The sequence below is a fragment of the Ictalurus punctatus genome, chromosome 5, assembly GCF_001660625.3.
Source record: "Ictalurus punctatus breed USDA103 chromosome 5, Coco_2.0, whole genome shotgun sequence".
Classification (NCBI taxonomy): Eukaryota; Metazoa; Chordata; class Actinopteri; order Siluriformes; family Ictaluridae; genus Ictalurus; species Ictalurus punctatus.
The window spans coordinates 26,102,152-26,118,692 of record NC_030420.2 but is presented as its reverse complement, the minus strand read 5'-3'; the positions used below and the strand labels follow the sequence as shown (position 1 = coordinate 26,118,692).

Genomic DNA, 16,541 nt, shown 5'->3' with positions numbered 1-16,541 from the left:
ATCATAATTTTCAAATGACTTCTCATGTTTCCATGCTCCAATCAATTAGAACCTCTACAGTACATCATTTCACACATTGGTTCCGAAGTTATACTTAAGTGATAGTATAAATAAAGTGACCAAATCTTGTTCAGTTAAAACTGGAAGTATCCAGCCAAAATACATCTATGAAGTAATTATTGGAGCAAAAATACTGAACACCTGTGACGGTGGAATTTGTACTTCATTTTTCTCCCTCTCCCACAAACACAACACAACAGTTACACCTTCTCAAATTATTCTCTCAAATCCTATTCTACAAATCACAAATTAAGAAACTCATATGCTCACATTTTTGCTACAGCTGCTGCAGTGAATACTGTGCAAAATGCAATCACACACCCGTATCAAAAATGTGAAGTCATGGACAAATTTTATTCATCCCCAACTCAGTATGTAAATTCATGCAATGAGAGTTGCACTCCTGTAGAATATTTTGTCACAAATATATTTTTCTCTTGGAAATTTTCTAGCACAAACACAATTCAATAACTACAACTGCTTGAATCTGCCACTATGAGTCTGAAATGCTGATTATTCTCTCACAAATGACAAGTTCTTTGTGTCAAATTCATGTAAATATTTTAAATATGTTTCAAAGATTCTACTTTTCACTCAACTGAAATAACTGACATAATTTATAATGAAAATTGTTGTATTAAATTAGAAAAGAATGCAAAAATTATTTTCTAAAACAAGCATATATAGGGGTGGCTCAGTTGGTAGCGTGGGTTGTCCAGTAATTGTAGGGTTGGTGGTTTGATTCCTGGACCGCATGACTCCTTGGGCAAGTTGCTCCTGATGGCAAGTTAGCACCTTGCATGGCAGCTCTGCTACCATTGGTGTGTGAGTGTGTGTGAATGGGTGAATGGGACACAGTGTAAAGTGCTTTGGATAAAATTGTGCCATTTATATATATATATATATATATATATATATATATATATATATATATATATATATATATATATATATACACACACATGTTAACCTGCAAATGTAGAAATTTTCACAATTATTAAGTTATGTTACACAGACATATTGAGGAGAGTATAGTTTAGGCTACATAGGCTATAATATCCTTAAGTGTTAGCATAATAAATGTAAATATAAGTAAATGAAATTACTGACTAATTGAAATATCAGTATTTTGTACAGGATAACAAAAACACATAATTAAACTGGATTTATGATAGTCACTTCGTACTTTCTCAGTGAACAAACAAGTTATATATGATTGTGAACATCTATTATTTATTCAGAATGACCTGACTTAAATTAATAAACAGTCTTTGAACAAAATGTAGATGTTTTATTATCCTCAGGTCAGGACTTCTTTTCTCTCACTTGGCCCATAATTTTCTTCTTTGGTGTTCCTTAAAGCTTGCCATCCCCTATTAAAAGAAAGATCAGTAGTGTATCGTTAATGTCAGTCTATGAAGTTTAAATTAGTCTGAATCTTGTCATGGAAATAATTTAAGAAAACTCTTCTTGAATCGCTTAAAATGAAAACATATAATTCCACATATACTGGAAAAATTCTTTCTATTGTGGGTGTGTAAGGGTTAAAGTTACCATTAATCAGATTTTAGTCATCACAGCTACTCTGCTACTCTACTACCTACTCTGCTATGATTATGAAAAAAACTTGTGAAGACATTTCTGCACAGATGCCCCCCCCCCCCCCCCCCCACACACACACACACACACACATACACACTTATGTCACACAGGATGGAAAATAGAAGCACAGAAAGGTCAACTGAGTGTAGCACTACATAAATTGAAGTTGTTCAGACTGCTGTGAAATGAAACTTTGTGCTATGTGGTTTCCACAGCAGAGAATGTAAATCAAGCAACATTAAAACCAAAAGAGCTTATATGCAATGTACATTATTAAAATGCATCATACTGATGTATATACAGTTTATTTAAAAATATATATATTTTAACATTTTACATTTGAGGTTTTTTGCTTCTCTCCCCATTAGAAACCATCACATTAATTCTAATGTTGTCCAATAGAAATACCATTACAAATCTTCAGCTAACCATAAAAACCATTACCATTACCATTATTGGTCCTTAATGGTACCCGTTAGACATAATATGCCAGCAATAGAAGGCAACAAATTTCCATTACAGTTTCTATTAAAACAAATACAATTTTCATTATAACCATTAAACCATTACAAATTCTATGTTTTCTATTGGGGTTTTTCAGCAGGGCTGTGTGCCATAACCATAATTTAGCTTGGAAAATTCTACACTCATTTCACCAAATTATACTAAAGAGTGGATTTTGATTAGATGCACCATCTCTGCCATGTACTCATTCATGATCATGATTGATTGGCTGGGATACTGAATACAAATTTAGTACACATTCAATTCAATTAAACCATGGTCTGGTGCCTCATGTTGTCCCATGTTAATTCTAGCACCATGAATGATAATGAAAGCATACTTGACAATGAAAGCTATGAGATGTTATGAAATAAAATTGCCAGCATTATAAAAAACATATTAATACAAAACACTTACCCCCACACACACAAAACAGAGTAGAGCTTTGCTCAGACTTAGACTTAAGAATCCAATCAAGACAGACAAGGGGCTCACGTCCACTGGCAGAACCAGACCGACCATAGAAAAGTTCAACTCAGTGGAATGATGAACAAACTTGCTGGTGACATCCATGGTTGGTGTTGTCTCAGTAACACTCTCTATATTGATTTAAAAAGGACAAAATGAACAAAATGTTTAAAATTCTGATAAATTAGATTTTTTAAGGTCTTGCTGGGGGTTGGGAATGGAAAAAAAAACTGCAGAAATCCAAATGATCTGATTGAAGTTCTACTTCCTTATGTTTCGGATTGCAGGGTGGTTTCCTAACTAAATTCCAGAAGGCCATAGGCAACTTGCTATGAATGATTTGTTGTATGCACAAAACAACAACAGTAAGAACAACAACAACATTTATTTATATACCACATTTAAAAACAAAACATTTTGACCAAACCGCTTACATGCCATACAAAACAAATGCAAAACAAATAATATAGTTAAACACACCAAATACGATCAAAAGCAATAGAAAATAGATAAGTCTTCAAATAAGATTTAAAACTATCAAAAAAGTGAAAAATTTAAGCTACTGTGTTGGGATTGTGGCAGGAAAAGAAACAGCCAGAAGCTTCTGCTACTTAGACCTTGTAATGGGAAGAGTAAGTGCCTATACAATGTTGGAATGAAGAGATGCAGTGAGAGTGACTAGATCCGATCAACAAATCTGATCAATCATAAAACATGCATGTCCACATTTCAATTGCTGTAGAATAAAAGCATATTTTCCACTTCCACATCAACAGAGTGATGTACCCTTCTCTTCCGGTTAAATTTGGTAACCAGGGAGTTAGAGCCCCTTCGAGTACTTGCAATGCCATGGTTTGTGCATACTCATTTGGAGCATAGGCTGCTGGGTGAAAAGTACCAAAAACTCATTATTTCTGTATCCAACTTTTCCAGCCAGGTAACATTTGTACATCCCTGCTTGTTAAAAGTTAACCTTCTGCAAGACTAGAGAACTTTCTTCTGTATGGGACACATCTGTACGATTCTCATAGTTCTTATATAGCTGTGGTTAAAAACAACACATGTTGATCAAAGTGCTTTATATGCCAAGGACATAGCAATACGAAACAACTAATATGGTTAAACACACTAAATACAGTCAAAAGCAAGAGAAAAGAGGTAAGTCTTCAAATAAGATTTAAAAACCTCAAGGGTAGTGCAGGTTCTAATATGAAAAGGCAAACCATTCCAGAGACATGGAGCCACAACAGAGAAAGCCCTTTCTCCTTTTGATATTAAACGAGACTTAGGAATAATTAAATGTAAACTCTGCAATGACCTTAAAGATCTAGAACATATACTGCTAAAGGAGTTCTGCAATGTAGGGAGGTGCCAAGCCATTTCAACCTTAAAAACAAATAATAAAACCTTATATTCTGAACTTAACTGGGTGTTAGTGGAGAGACGCCAACACAGGTGATATACTAGCCTGTTTCCTAGTCCCAGTCAAAACTCTAGCTGCAACATTTTGGACTGACGGGATAATGAGGCATGAGAAATACTATAATACAATGAATTACAATAATCCAATCTGGAAGACATAAAAACATGTATAACAACCTCTCGAACCTTGAAAGACAAAACACGCTTCAATTTTGCAACAGCCCTTAGTTGAAAAAAATAACTTTTTACCACAGAATTTATATGAAACTTTAAATTGGAATCAAAAATCACACCAAGATTCCTTAACTGATTGTGTAATATAGATGCAAGAGTGCCTACTTGATAAATTATGGATTTGGTAGAACTGTGGGGCGGGGGGGGGGAAGCCCCCACCACGTCAGTGAAGAAAATTTGTTGCCTCCATTTTTTTATCTCATAAAAACAGTAAAAGAGTGAATGTAAAACAGAATTGCCCCTGGCTTTAAAGGAAGATAAAGCTGAGTATCATAAGCATAACAACGGTAAGATATATTGTGTTTTTGACAAATATGTGCCAAAGGAAGCATATACAAAGAAAATAAAACTGGGCCCAGTATAGAACCTTGTGGAAATCCACTGGTAATGGATGCAGAGAAGGAAGAAACATTACCCAATTCTACAGAGAACGTTCTCCCTTTAAAATAAGAGGAAAACCATTCAAGTGCAGTCCTTTGAATTCCTGCCCACTGTTTCAAACGCACTAGCAAAATTTTATGTCAAAGGCGGCATTAAGATCAAGAAGGACTATGGTTGCCCAATTTCCTGATTCAACAGCTAGCAACAGGTCGTTAGACACTGAAGGAGAGCAGACACTGTGCTATGTTGTGACATAAATCCAGGCTGCAATTTATCCAAAATACCATTTCTATTTATAAAGAGAGAGAGAGAGAGAGAGAGAGAGAGAGAGAGAGAGAGAGAGCTGATGATAAACAACCTTCTCCAGGATTTTCGATAAAAAGGACAGTTTGGAAATTGGTCGATAATTATTTAGTACTGCCGGATCCAGACTGGGCTTTTTTAAAAGAGGTTGCACCAGAGCATGTTTAAAGCAGGATGGCACAGTACCACTTAACAAACTGCAGTTCACTATCAACAGTAGACTTAAGCCAACAACATCCATAACTTGGATAAGGAGGCGAGGAGCTATAGTATCTAAAGAACATTGTGCAGGCTTCATTTGCTGGACTAAATCCACTAAGCAAGAGAATGATACAGGTTCAAACTCACATAATAAGCTAAATCATTCTAATTGAAATATAATATAGGCAAATCTACAAAATTGTGCAATACTGATGAAATAAGTCAGAATTTCCCAACCAATAACCTTCACATAAAATAATTTAGTCCACTGTCTATGAATTGCGATTTAGTTTGATGAGCCTAGCTGAGTTGCCAGTTCACAAGAAAATATAAAATCATAAAACATAAATCATGATTTCAAAAATGGCATGCAAAAAGAAGAGAGAGGCAAGAAGTAGTGAAAGGGCCAAAAGGATAACGAGCATCTTCAGTAACCACTTTATCCTGGTCTGGGTTGTATTTAGAGCACAAGGTAGGAGAATTTATACTGAATGGGACGCCAGTTTATCACAGGGCACCATTCACACACATTCACATGCTCATTCACACCTATGGGTAATTTATCTTAGCCAAGATAAATTACCCATGCATATCTTTGGACACTGGGAGGAAACCAGAGTATCTGGAAAAAACCCTTGTGAACACAGGGAGAGCATGTGAAACTCCACACAGATAGTTACCTGAGGTCAGGACTGAATGCAGAACCCTGGAACTGTGAGGCAGACTAATATTTTTTTTAATAAATTCATAAATTTATAACTTGGCTGTGAACTTTCCCAACCTCTTGTATTCTAGGTCAGGATGGTGAGCTGTTTGTTTGCCAAGCCTCCAGTGGAGTAGGCTGATGAACAATAATCAATGCCCCAATTGTCTGAGACCAAAGCATCTTTAACAAGCACTTGCAGAGCCTTTCCCTTACAGCAGCATAATAGCAATGAACAAACCTCGCAGGCTACATAAACACTGCCAACTATTTATCATCCTTCCTCTAACACTGCTGGTCAGAGCAGGAAGTGAAAAATGTAAGCTAATGTGTTGGATTTTGTAGCAGAAAAGAAATAGCCAGAAGCTTCAGCTACTTACACATTTGTAATGGGAAGAGTAAGTGCCTATACAATGTTGGACTGAAGAGTGGTAGTGAGAGTGATTAGATCTGATCAACAAATCTGATCAATCTAAAACATGCATGTCCATATTTCATTTGCTGTAGATTAAAGGCATATTTTCCACTTCCACATCAACAGAGTGATGTACTCTTCTCTTTTGGTTAAATTTGGCACCCAGGGTGTAAGAGCCCCTTTCAGTACCTACAATGCCATGGTTTGTGCATACTCATTTGGAGCATAGGCTGCTGCGTGAAAAGTACCAGCAGCAGATGATAAGCCAGAAAAAAACATCTTCGTCCCGGATAAGGATGTATTAGGATAAACAGTCAATCATGAAAAGAGCCACTTGACACTGGAACATTGAATTGAAAAAAAAAAAAACTTGTTAAGGTAACAAACAAACAGGAATACTCCACTAATTCTGAAGAAAACCACCCTGTTTTCCAATTCCTCACAGACCGACAGTTATATACATTTTCAAAAGCCATTCACATTCATAAGTTACCTGTTACATTCAGTATGACAAATGACTCATTATTTCTGTGTCCAACTTTTCCAGCCAGGTAACACTTGTACATCCCTGCTTGTGAAAAGTTAACCTTCTGCAGGACTAGAGAACCTTCCTCGGTAAGAGACACATCTGTACGATTCTCGTAGTTCTTATATAGTTGTGGTTTGCCTTCTTTGGTTGAATTTCTAATAATGCCCTCTTTGTTTGGGGAAACCTAAAGAAAAATAAATAAATAAATATTTTTAGTTGGTGAAAATCCATCTATTTTCTGTACTGCATATCCTACGCAGGGATCCTGGAGCCAGAACAGGGTGCTAATCCATCACAGGGCACAATCACACACACACACACACTCATTCATGCACTACAGACAATTTGGAAATGCCAATCAGACTACAACTTATTTGTTTGGACTGGAGGAGGAAACACAGAGAAAATATAATCCCCAACGCAAGGGGAGAACATGCAATGCGCACACAGGATGCAGGCACTTATTGAACCCCCAACTCCGGAGGTGCAAGGCAAACGTTCTAACCACTAAGCCCCCCATATGGTAAAATATCTAACATTTCCATCTGTATAAGAAAGGTTTTATTTGAAACACGCAAGCATTTCTTCTTTGATGCCTGAAACAGAAAAACATCAGGGTACATGTGTATCACTCACACAGACAACTTAAGTTATAAATTATAAGTTATTTTAATGTATACAATTATACATATATTTATTAGATTACTATATTATATTTGTATATATGTAGTATATGTTTATATATGTATAATATGTAATTTCACTTACATATACTTAGTCTATGTTAAAATAATCTGATAAAATGGGAAATGGGGTTAATAGGTCAATTCAAAACAGGTAATAATATTGCATTGTACCTTGTACCAGGTGAGGGAAATGTAATGTTTACTGTAAGACAGTGCAGGACAGGGCAAGAAGGCGTTAGTGTCGTATTCTGATTGGACTGTGACAGTTGCTTCTTCATTGGTGGTACACAGAGCTGTATATATGGCCAGACACAAGGCTGGAGAAACAGTCACAAAACTCCTTAACTATTCACTTCCATTTAGTTATCTGCAGCTAAAATAAAACTTCAATACATAAAAGCCACAAGCAAAATTAATTAATTAAATAAATAAATACCTCACACAATAGACACACTTTATATTTCACAAGCATAAATATATATCAGTTTTTGAATAACAGTGCAAGTAGGAAATTGTTGTCCACAACAAAATGCAGCTTATAAATAATGAAACCAGTCCAAATAGACACAGTTCCCTACAGAGCTATTAAAGCATCTCAGTCATGCTTTCTATTGCATGGATTCTTGTTAAAGAATTGTGATTTGTGCCATTCTATTATGAGAGCCATGAGTACACCTCAGTAACTACCTGAATCACAGACTTAGTCTGTGCAAATATTGGATTCATCTTAACATTAACAAAAGTCATGGATTTAAAAAAAACAAAAAAACAAAAACAGTGTTTAAATGTCCTTTAAATAAACACAGAATAAAAATGTCAAACCTAACAAAGAGAATCACTTTCATTGTCTTGTCCATATCTCACGTAAGCATATGAAGCTTTGATTAGACATGGTCATCAAACTTTCGTATGTCCTTAAGCTATAAATATTTTTGAAAAATTCATTGTAGCCTTCACACTTGATATAAAAGGTTAAAAAAAATAGTAGAATGAGAATATTTGCTTACCCAGTATTCTAGACAGTGTGCGATTCTTCATATTTCACCAATGGCTAATCCTACTTTGTCAAGTTCAGCTCCGACACCAAGTGAGGAAGTGAGAGGCATGTAAGGAGGGGAAAGTAAGGTATGCTGCTGTGTTAGCAATATGTATTTTGCACTGTGCAGTTCTTGTAAGAGTCGAGTAGATTTATTTCTAACATTTGAATAACAACATAAAGGAAAAAAAACATGACAAAATGTCAGTTCATGTAACAAAAACACAAACAGCTTGTTCTGGTTTTCCATCATCAAGTTTTCTGCACCTCATTTCAAACTTTAAAGCTGTCACACTGAAATAACAATTGTTAGGATGAGACCAATGTTCAGATAAGGATGATTATTATGATTGTTGTTGTTATTATTATTATTGATACTACTACTACTACTACTACTACTACTACTATTACTACTACTACTACTACTAATAATAATAATAATAATAATAATAATAATAATAATAATAATGGTACCCTAAAGTCAGTGTGCCCTTACATATCATGATAATGTTTAAATCCTTCAAATCAATTCAATTTTATTTATATAACACTTTTAACAATGGACATTGTCAGAAAGCAGCTTTACAGAAACATATAAAACTTGGATACAAATCTTTGAATATGAACTCACAGAAATTAATGTAAGAAAATAAAATTTTCTCTGACATTTTCAAAAATGAAAGAATTCCAGAAGACAGGTACAGTATAAACGCAATGTGTGTTTTTCTTTTTTTTATAGAACTATATACAGTAAACAGTATAAACCATGAAGTACACTTGATTAATAAAATAATTTGCTATTTACAATAATAATACATATATAATAACAACATATCATATTCTAGAATCTATAGACTGTAAGGTTGAGCAAATATATAATAATAAAAAGAAAATGGAAAGTTTCTTTAAACTCATTATCACATGTTTACATATAGTCCATATCCTGCTTTGCCTTTTTATTCTGCATTATCTTTTTACAGCTGAGGTAAACAATCCCCATATTACCAGCAGCAAGCAAAATTGAGATTGCAAGAATTACAGGAACATTAAACAAAGTCAGCTTGGTCTTCTCACTTGGAATGGTCTTAATTTGCTGATGAGGTCTTGAGCAACCAGAGTCTAAAATACAAAAACACAAAAACATATTAAAACATTGCATCTGCATATACTGTATTAAATTCAAAATAGCTACCACTTTAGGTTTTGTAATGTGTTTGTGTTATGATCTTAGTCCTAAAATTAGATATATGCAAAATAAGCTTCTTCTTCACAAATCCATGTTATAATAGGATGTCCTTCTTAATATAGGAATAATATATTATATCTTACAGTATCTTATCTCAAGTTAGGAAGTCGTTAACTAGTACATACAGTAATCTGGCATTACCTAGATATTTGTTACCTAATGACAAGTTGCTATTCATATTCAGTTGTTCGTATTCAGAGCTAAAACTTAAGTCCATTTTTTAGGTGTGGCATTCAGATTATTCAGACTATTCGTGTATAGTTCATGCCTCCACTGTTGCTGGATTTTTCTAATATCTACACTGCCGCCCTTATACATAAGCCTGAAGAAAAGATGGATGTAATTTATGCTATGATGTAAAATAAAAGCAAGAGGTTTTTAAAAAATAAACAGACAATGATAATCACATTCATGACTGTGAGTTTGGTTTAATTTGTCAACATGGCTTTTCACCCTCATTATTCAGAAATTTATAGATTAGCACTTGATCCAGCATATCCTATTATTTTGCTTAAGAATTATTTTATGTTGGGCACAGAAAGTTACACGTGAACACACACACTTAGGGGGACACACTTAAGGGGACGCACTTAGGGGGATAAATTGGCTTAGTGGTTAGCAAATTTTCCTCCACCTTGTGTTCATGGAGTTTGCATGTTGCTTCAGAGGTTTCCTCCAGGCACTCTGGCTGTCTCCCCCAAAGACATGCACAGTAGGCTGACTGGCATTTTCACCAAATTGGCTGTGATGTGTGAATGTGGGGATTGTGGGATTGTGGCCTGTAATGGGTTGGCACCCTGTCCAGGTTATAGGCTTCATACTCTCCCATAACTCTGTGTAGGATAAGCGTTCAGGAAAATGGATGGATGGATATTGGCCTCAAGTTGCATTTTTAAAAATGTATTTATAACCCAGAACATTAATTTCTGCATGGCACATTATGCTTACATCAAACTGTCTGACAGTGGCCCTGGACTTAATATTGCTTCTTGCTCAAACCGATACTGTTCAAGAAAAAGATTGGTTCAAGGTCATAATTGTGTGTAACTGCATACTTATTAAATAGTGCTCAAGTTCGTAGTTATGACAGTGGTACTAATATTTCAGTATTAAATCCTCAATAACTCAGCTCTGAATCCCTGTGTGTCTATTTTTACAGCTTACAATGTAAATAAATGTAACACCATTATGCTAGTTGATGCTAGCAGGCAAGCTACTCTTGTGTTAAACAGTTGTCTAACAAGTAAAGAAAACATTCTGTCTTCAAAACATTAAGCCATGTTTAGGGTAATCCTAATGTTAGAACATGTTCAGGGGATTATGGCAAGTTTGTATGCTTCTGTAATCCTAAATAGGAACTGTTATTCTCTAACAGCTATCCTCCTAAATGAGAACTGTAGTTGTCATGGTTACTAAAGAGCTATGATTTTACAGCTATTTCTGTAATATGGCCCCAGTTTTGCAGGATGTTAATTGGAGGTCATAAGGTTCCCTAACTTGTTCGCTATGTTACCCTTGTATTTTCCCTTGTACCCTCATTATTTTCAACTTCTACACATGCATCATATGACATTTTTTATGCTTCAGTCTGCAGTATCGGTGGTGGCTGTGTGGTTTAAGTTTCCTATTTGTGCATGGTTAGAGACATCACTTATTATTATTTTTTTCAGAATGAAACCTAGTTTCAGGAATGAGCAGCCAAAAAATACTTTAACATCTGAATAGAACAAGATGCCGAAGATAAAGTCCAACACCTTTAACAAGGCATCAAAATGTAAAAGAAACCACTAAATAGCTAGTTAAATGGCACTTGTGATATTTACATATTACTGTTATTTGATTTCAGATAGATCTACTGATGTGTTATAAGTGTAAATACTGTAAATATTATAATAAAGCCTCCTATTTTTTTGTCCACTAAGATTTCTGTCACTAAACTGTTGCACAGAAACCATCGAAAGGAAGCAGAAGATTTAACAGGAAGCATACTTAATTTTATTTGAATTATTTGATGAGAAGTCCTGATACTTACTGATAATGTTCCCTGACTGTAAAAAGAAAGCTGTATAATTATGTCACCTTCAGCATCAAATCATATATCACCTAGACCTAAAATTGAACTATGCTTATCTTTAGTTCAGGAGCACACGTTTGGAACGGATGTGTTCAGTTGTACTAATGATCTTTCAAAGGATAATAATGATAACAGTTTGGTGAAATGTGGAACTGAGGATAAGTAAAAATTACCTAATGGATAGTACTCGTAGTCACCATCCTGGATGTAATGGCCCACCGGAGGCCACAGAGTGCAGCGGTAACGGCCACAGTCCGTCTGCACAGCCTCCGGGAGTAGCAAAGAGTAATCATCTTCCACTTCATAGGACTGGTTAGCAAATTTATAGAGGACAGTTTCCTGCGTAAGCAGGTCTTTCATTACAAGACCAGTTAACACTTCAGACCCCAATTCTACCTGTAAAAAAATTCAATAAAATATAAAAATTAAAAAAAGAAAAAGGCTTAAGTCCTGTTCACACCAGGAGGATTTTCGCAGCATGAAAATGGTACGTTTAACGCCCCAGTGGGTGTCATTGAGAGTGTTCACACCCAGGCATGAAACGCATGGCATAAAAGCATACATACAGTTTTAACGTACAGGGGTTAGGTTTTATTTTGACACGCCGCATCAAAAACTAGCCTACCAATGAGATTCTCGCTTTTGTTCACATGCCCGGAGCCGCTGAACTTACATAAAAGTATGACTTGACGGCGCTCAGGTACAAAACTGTCTTACTGACGGTGAAGCCGAAAAAGAAGAAGATGCAAGCACCCACCATTTTAGTGAGAGTGCATCAGTGACATACGCGAAATTAAATGCTCGCTGCTAATAAATCCTTCTGCATACACACATAAACAAGGTGTCCACTGAAAGCACTGATTCAAAATTACACACTAAATATTATATAAGTGTATTTATTATGTTGTGGCTATCTTCTTGATGACACTGAAATGCAAGCATATATTCTAAATCTAAGTAGCATTGCACCTGTCATACATATGCATATAAGTATTCTTGGACTCTTATTCAAATAGCTAAGTGCCCCATTATTGAGTCATTGTATTATCATACTGACCACAAAAAAAGACTATTCATAGTCAACACTTCATCAATTTGAAGGAACATTAACATTTCACAACTCCCCAAATAAATTTGATTTAAAAAAATAACATAATCTGGGTTTTCCCATAAGTATGTGAATGACTTTGATAAAATTCACATCATTGATTATTTAAAAAGTGTATACTGTTTAAAATTAGAAATTTAAGGACTTAGCTTTAAAGAAGTATTTGTTGCAATGGCCAAATCACCAAATACCTCACAATTCCATACATAACATCCATTTTCAGTTAGCCAGTTTGCAAAAAGTGTGTAAACAGCTTTTTGCAAAAAAAAAAAAAAAAAAAAAAAAAAAAAAAAAAAAAGTGAATACTGGCTCTCTTCTTCCTCTCAGTAATAAGCAGGTGTCAGAAATGGGAAGTTGTGCAGTGCCATCTTTTGTACCGGGGTTAAATAATAAAGGGAGCTACTGTACGACAAGCACTAACAGAGGCCCACTGTGGAAAACATCATGCTGCCCCATGCTCAATTTTAAGTGAAGAAGAGGGTTGCCAAAGGTCGTTGTTTTATGCCAAACTGGACTAATTTTACAAAAAGTATTTTTAATAGAAAATAATCAGAAATAAAAGCTAATAAAAAAGACGGAAAGGTTGATTATGAAATTGAAAATTGTTTCCTACTCAAAGGCTGAAAAATAGGAAAATGTGTCTCTTTCCAATAGCTGTTGATTTTGTTTTTTTGTTTTTGTTTTTTGGCCTAGTTTCAGGTTTAGTGTGGCCTTTCAGAGAAAAACCACCAACCCTGGTTAATGATAAATCCATGCTATCAGCAGTTCTGTGTACACCTCGCACACTTGCAGCAGGAAGCACAGCTGCTGTATCAAACATAATTGAATAAAAGTGCAGCTAAAACCATTCAAAATGAGCTGCGCGTTGCTGGATTGGAATTATTGGGGAGAATCAAATAAACATACATGCTCTAGAGTTCAGTTAACTCAACTCCATTTTCTGGGTCTATGCAGAACAAAGAGTGCCATGGTGAGGATTTTTGTAAAGCTGCTTTAAAACAAAGTCTAAAATGCTATATAAACAAAATCGAATTGAATGTTGTTGTTGTTGTTGCTGTTGTTTTTTGGTTGGTCTCTGAAGCTGTTGTGAGACTTCAGTGTTTTTTCTATATTGAAAGGTGCCAGATTGCAAATGCTTAGTCAAGCTGAATCAAGTGAATGAGCTGTTCAGACTTAACAACAGGTCATGGCAGGCATGATTATGTGCAGATCATTAGAGGGAATCATTTTTATATCTAAACATTATTATCATACAGTGTAAAATATAAGAACATATTTTACAGAGTTTAAAAAATGTAAAGTATTTGCCCAAAAGTAGTATTTGTTGACTACAATAAAGAGCATTGTGCAGGTAAGCCCAATTAAATTGTAGAGTTATCCAGTGGCAAAGTTCAGTTCCATTCCTAATTTAATCCAATAAACTGCTCTATAAAGTTTTTACAGTATTTATATAATGTTGGATTATTTGTAATGTCAAATACCTATTAACAAATAAAGTTTTGTAACCTATGGCTATGTGCATGGAGCTAAAATGTTCTGTACAACACCAATTCAGTATTTATATGCTTTTCTTGCCACAAAGTAAATGTAATTATATGTGACTATGCATCTCACTTTTGTGGGCATGTGAAAAGAATATAAATTACATAAACACATTTACAATCATTTTGGCTTAAGTGCATACATTACATACAGTTGTGTATAATTACGTATATATACTAAATCATATTTATGACACATGCTGAACTTTTATCAAATCTGTTCACTGTTTTATGTGTGTAATTAGTTACGTCACATTTAAAATGATACATTAATCCGAACTGGCAAGTATAACCTGAATCAAACTTTGATTTAAAATATTACAAACAAAACGTCATGACTTTTTTTTTTTTAGCTCGGTCTGGAGTCAAGCTCTCCTCGTCAGAGGTTAAGTCCGCCTGCACCACCCTGTGGCTCGCGCATATCAGTTGTGCTGCGCTGTTCTTCAGTGGTTCTCGCGCATATCAGCTCTTTAGTGGTTCTACTCAGTGGTTCTTGCTCATATCAGCTCTTCAGTGGTTCTACTCAGTGGTTCTTGCTCATATCAGCTCTTCAGTGGTTCTACTCAGTGGTTCTTGCTCATATCAGCTCTTCAGTGGTTCTACTCAGTGGTTCTACCCAGTGGTTCTTGCTCATATCAGCTCTTCAGTGGTTCTACTCAGTGGTTCTCGCGCATATCAGCGCTTCAGTGGTTCTACCCAGTGGCTCGCGCTGGTATTTGGTCTGCTCCGCTCGGTTCTTCCGGATAGCTCAATTTTGACCAGCTTTTGGATTGTTTGGCTTCCCATAGCCGAGCAAACTCAGACTTGACGTGCACTTGCGCGCATAAAGTGTATACAGGCTTCTGTTGCAGCCTACATGAGTGTATTTAATGCAAGCATTTACATTATATCTTGTTTATAAAACTACATGCTCTCACTGATTCTTTGTAACGCGGATGATTTTTTTAAACAGTTTGTAAGTATGCTACAGGCTATGTGAACTTCCTGGTATTCCGGGTGACGTATGTTTTTGTTATGATTTGATAGGAAACCTGCCAGTTAAACTGTTGTTGTGTCTCTTTTCTACTAACATGTTTATTACCTTATACCAGGTGATTCTCCTGTACTGAACTTCTGATTCACGTTTTGCTTGGCATGGGATTGTAATGAAGCTCTGCTCATCCCGTACCGATATGGACAGCTCAAGCAGATTAACAACTGAGAATAAAGAAAGAAATACTGTCAATTCATTCAAGCGACACACTTTATTCAATGCTTTAAGTTAATTATAGCACCGATTATACGTTTCTTTGCAGTCTGAAAACTGAGTCCACATTTGGTTATTGGTTGGTTTGTGTTTATTTTATTTATTTATTTGCTCTTTTACGTTCGCTTTCATTGTTTACATTCTGTCCATAATGGAAATCCCCATTTTTTCCTTAACCCATCTCTTTAACTGGAAATGCACTTACTCATAGCAACACTTACACATAGCAATGCTCAGTCGCATCATTTTTTTCCGTTTGGTGATTGTTTTTTCGTTGTTGCCGTTCAGGGTTTGTTTTTCAGCAGCTCCAGTACTTCTGCACCACTAGTTCCTGCACGCACTTTAAATAGGCGTCTGCTGCTGAAACAGCCTACACTATATAGAAAGCCTACCAAATTAAAGGTACCAATAAAAACTATCCATCCATCCATCCATCCATCCATCCATCCATCTTCAACCACTTACTCCTTTTCAGGGTCGCAGGGAACCTGGAGCCTATCCCAGGGAGCATCAGGCACAGGGCAGGGTACACCCTGATTAGGGTGCCAGTCCATCGCAGGGCACAATCACATACACACTCACACACCCATTCATACACTACGGACACTTTAGACAAGCCAATCAGCCTACCATGCATGTCTTTGTACTGGGGGAGGAAACCGGAGTACCCGGAGGAATCCCCCACAGCACAGGGAGAACATGCAAACTCCACACACACATGACCCCGGGGGGAATCAAGCCCCGACCCTGGAGGTGTGAGGCGAACGTGCTGACCACTAAGC

General features: G+C 35.9%; 1 protein-coding gene across 5 annotated transcripts; it reads right to left on the bottom strand.

The window, feature by feature from the left end:
* Positions 1–395: 395 nt before the first annotated feature.
* Positions 396–16,316, bottom strand: LOC108265844 (uncharacterized). 5 transcript variants are annotated; one of them, XM_047155678.2, is made up of 8 exons: positions 15,965–16,316; positions 15,595–15,710; positions 12,038–12,260; positions 8,516–9,663; positions 7,680–7,825; positions 6,787–7,006; positions 2,584–2,765; positions 396–1,433 (listed from the first exon to the last, which is right to left on the bottom strand). In XM_047155678.2, the coding sequence occupies exons 4-8, from the start codon at positions 8,544–8,546 to the stop codon at positions 1,383–1,385; spliced, it is 630 nt and encodes a 209-aa protein (XP_047011634.1). In that variant the 5' UTR covers positions 8,547–9,663; positions 12,038–12,260; positions 15,595–15,710; positions 15,965–16,316; the 3' UTR covers positions 396–1,382. The 5 variants fall into 5 exon arrangements, 4 of the variants coding, with proteins under 4 accessions (XP_047011634.1, XP_047011633.1, XP_017324081.1 ...); XM_047155677.2 differs by having other exon boundaries at positions 15,981–16,315; XR_008396469.1 differs by lacking the exon at positions 7,680–7,825 and having other exon boundaries at positions 15,981–16,314.
* Positions 16,317–16,541: the final 225 nt, after the last annotated feature.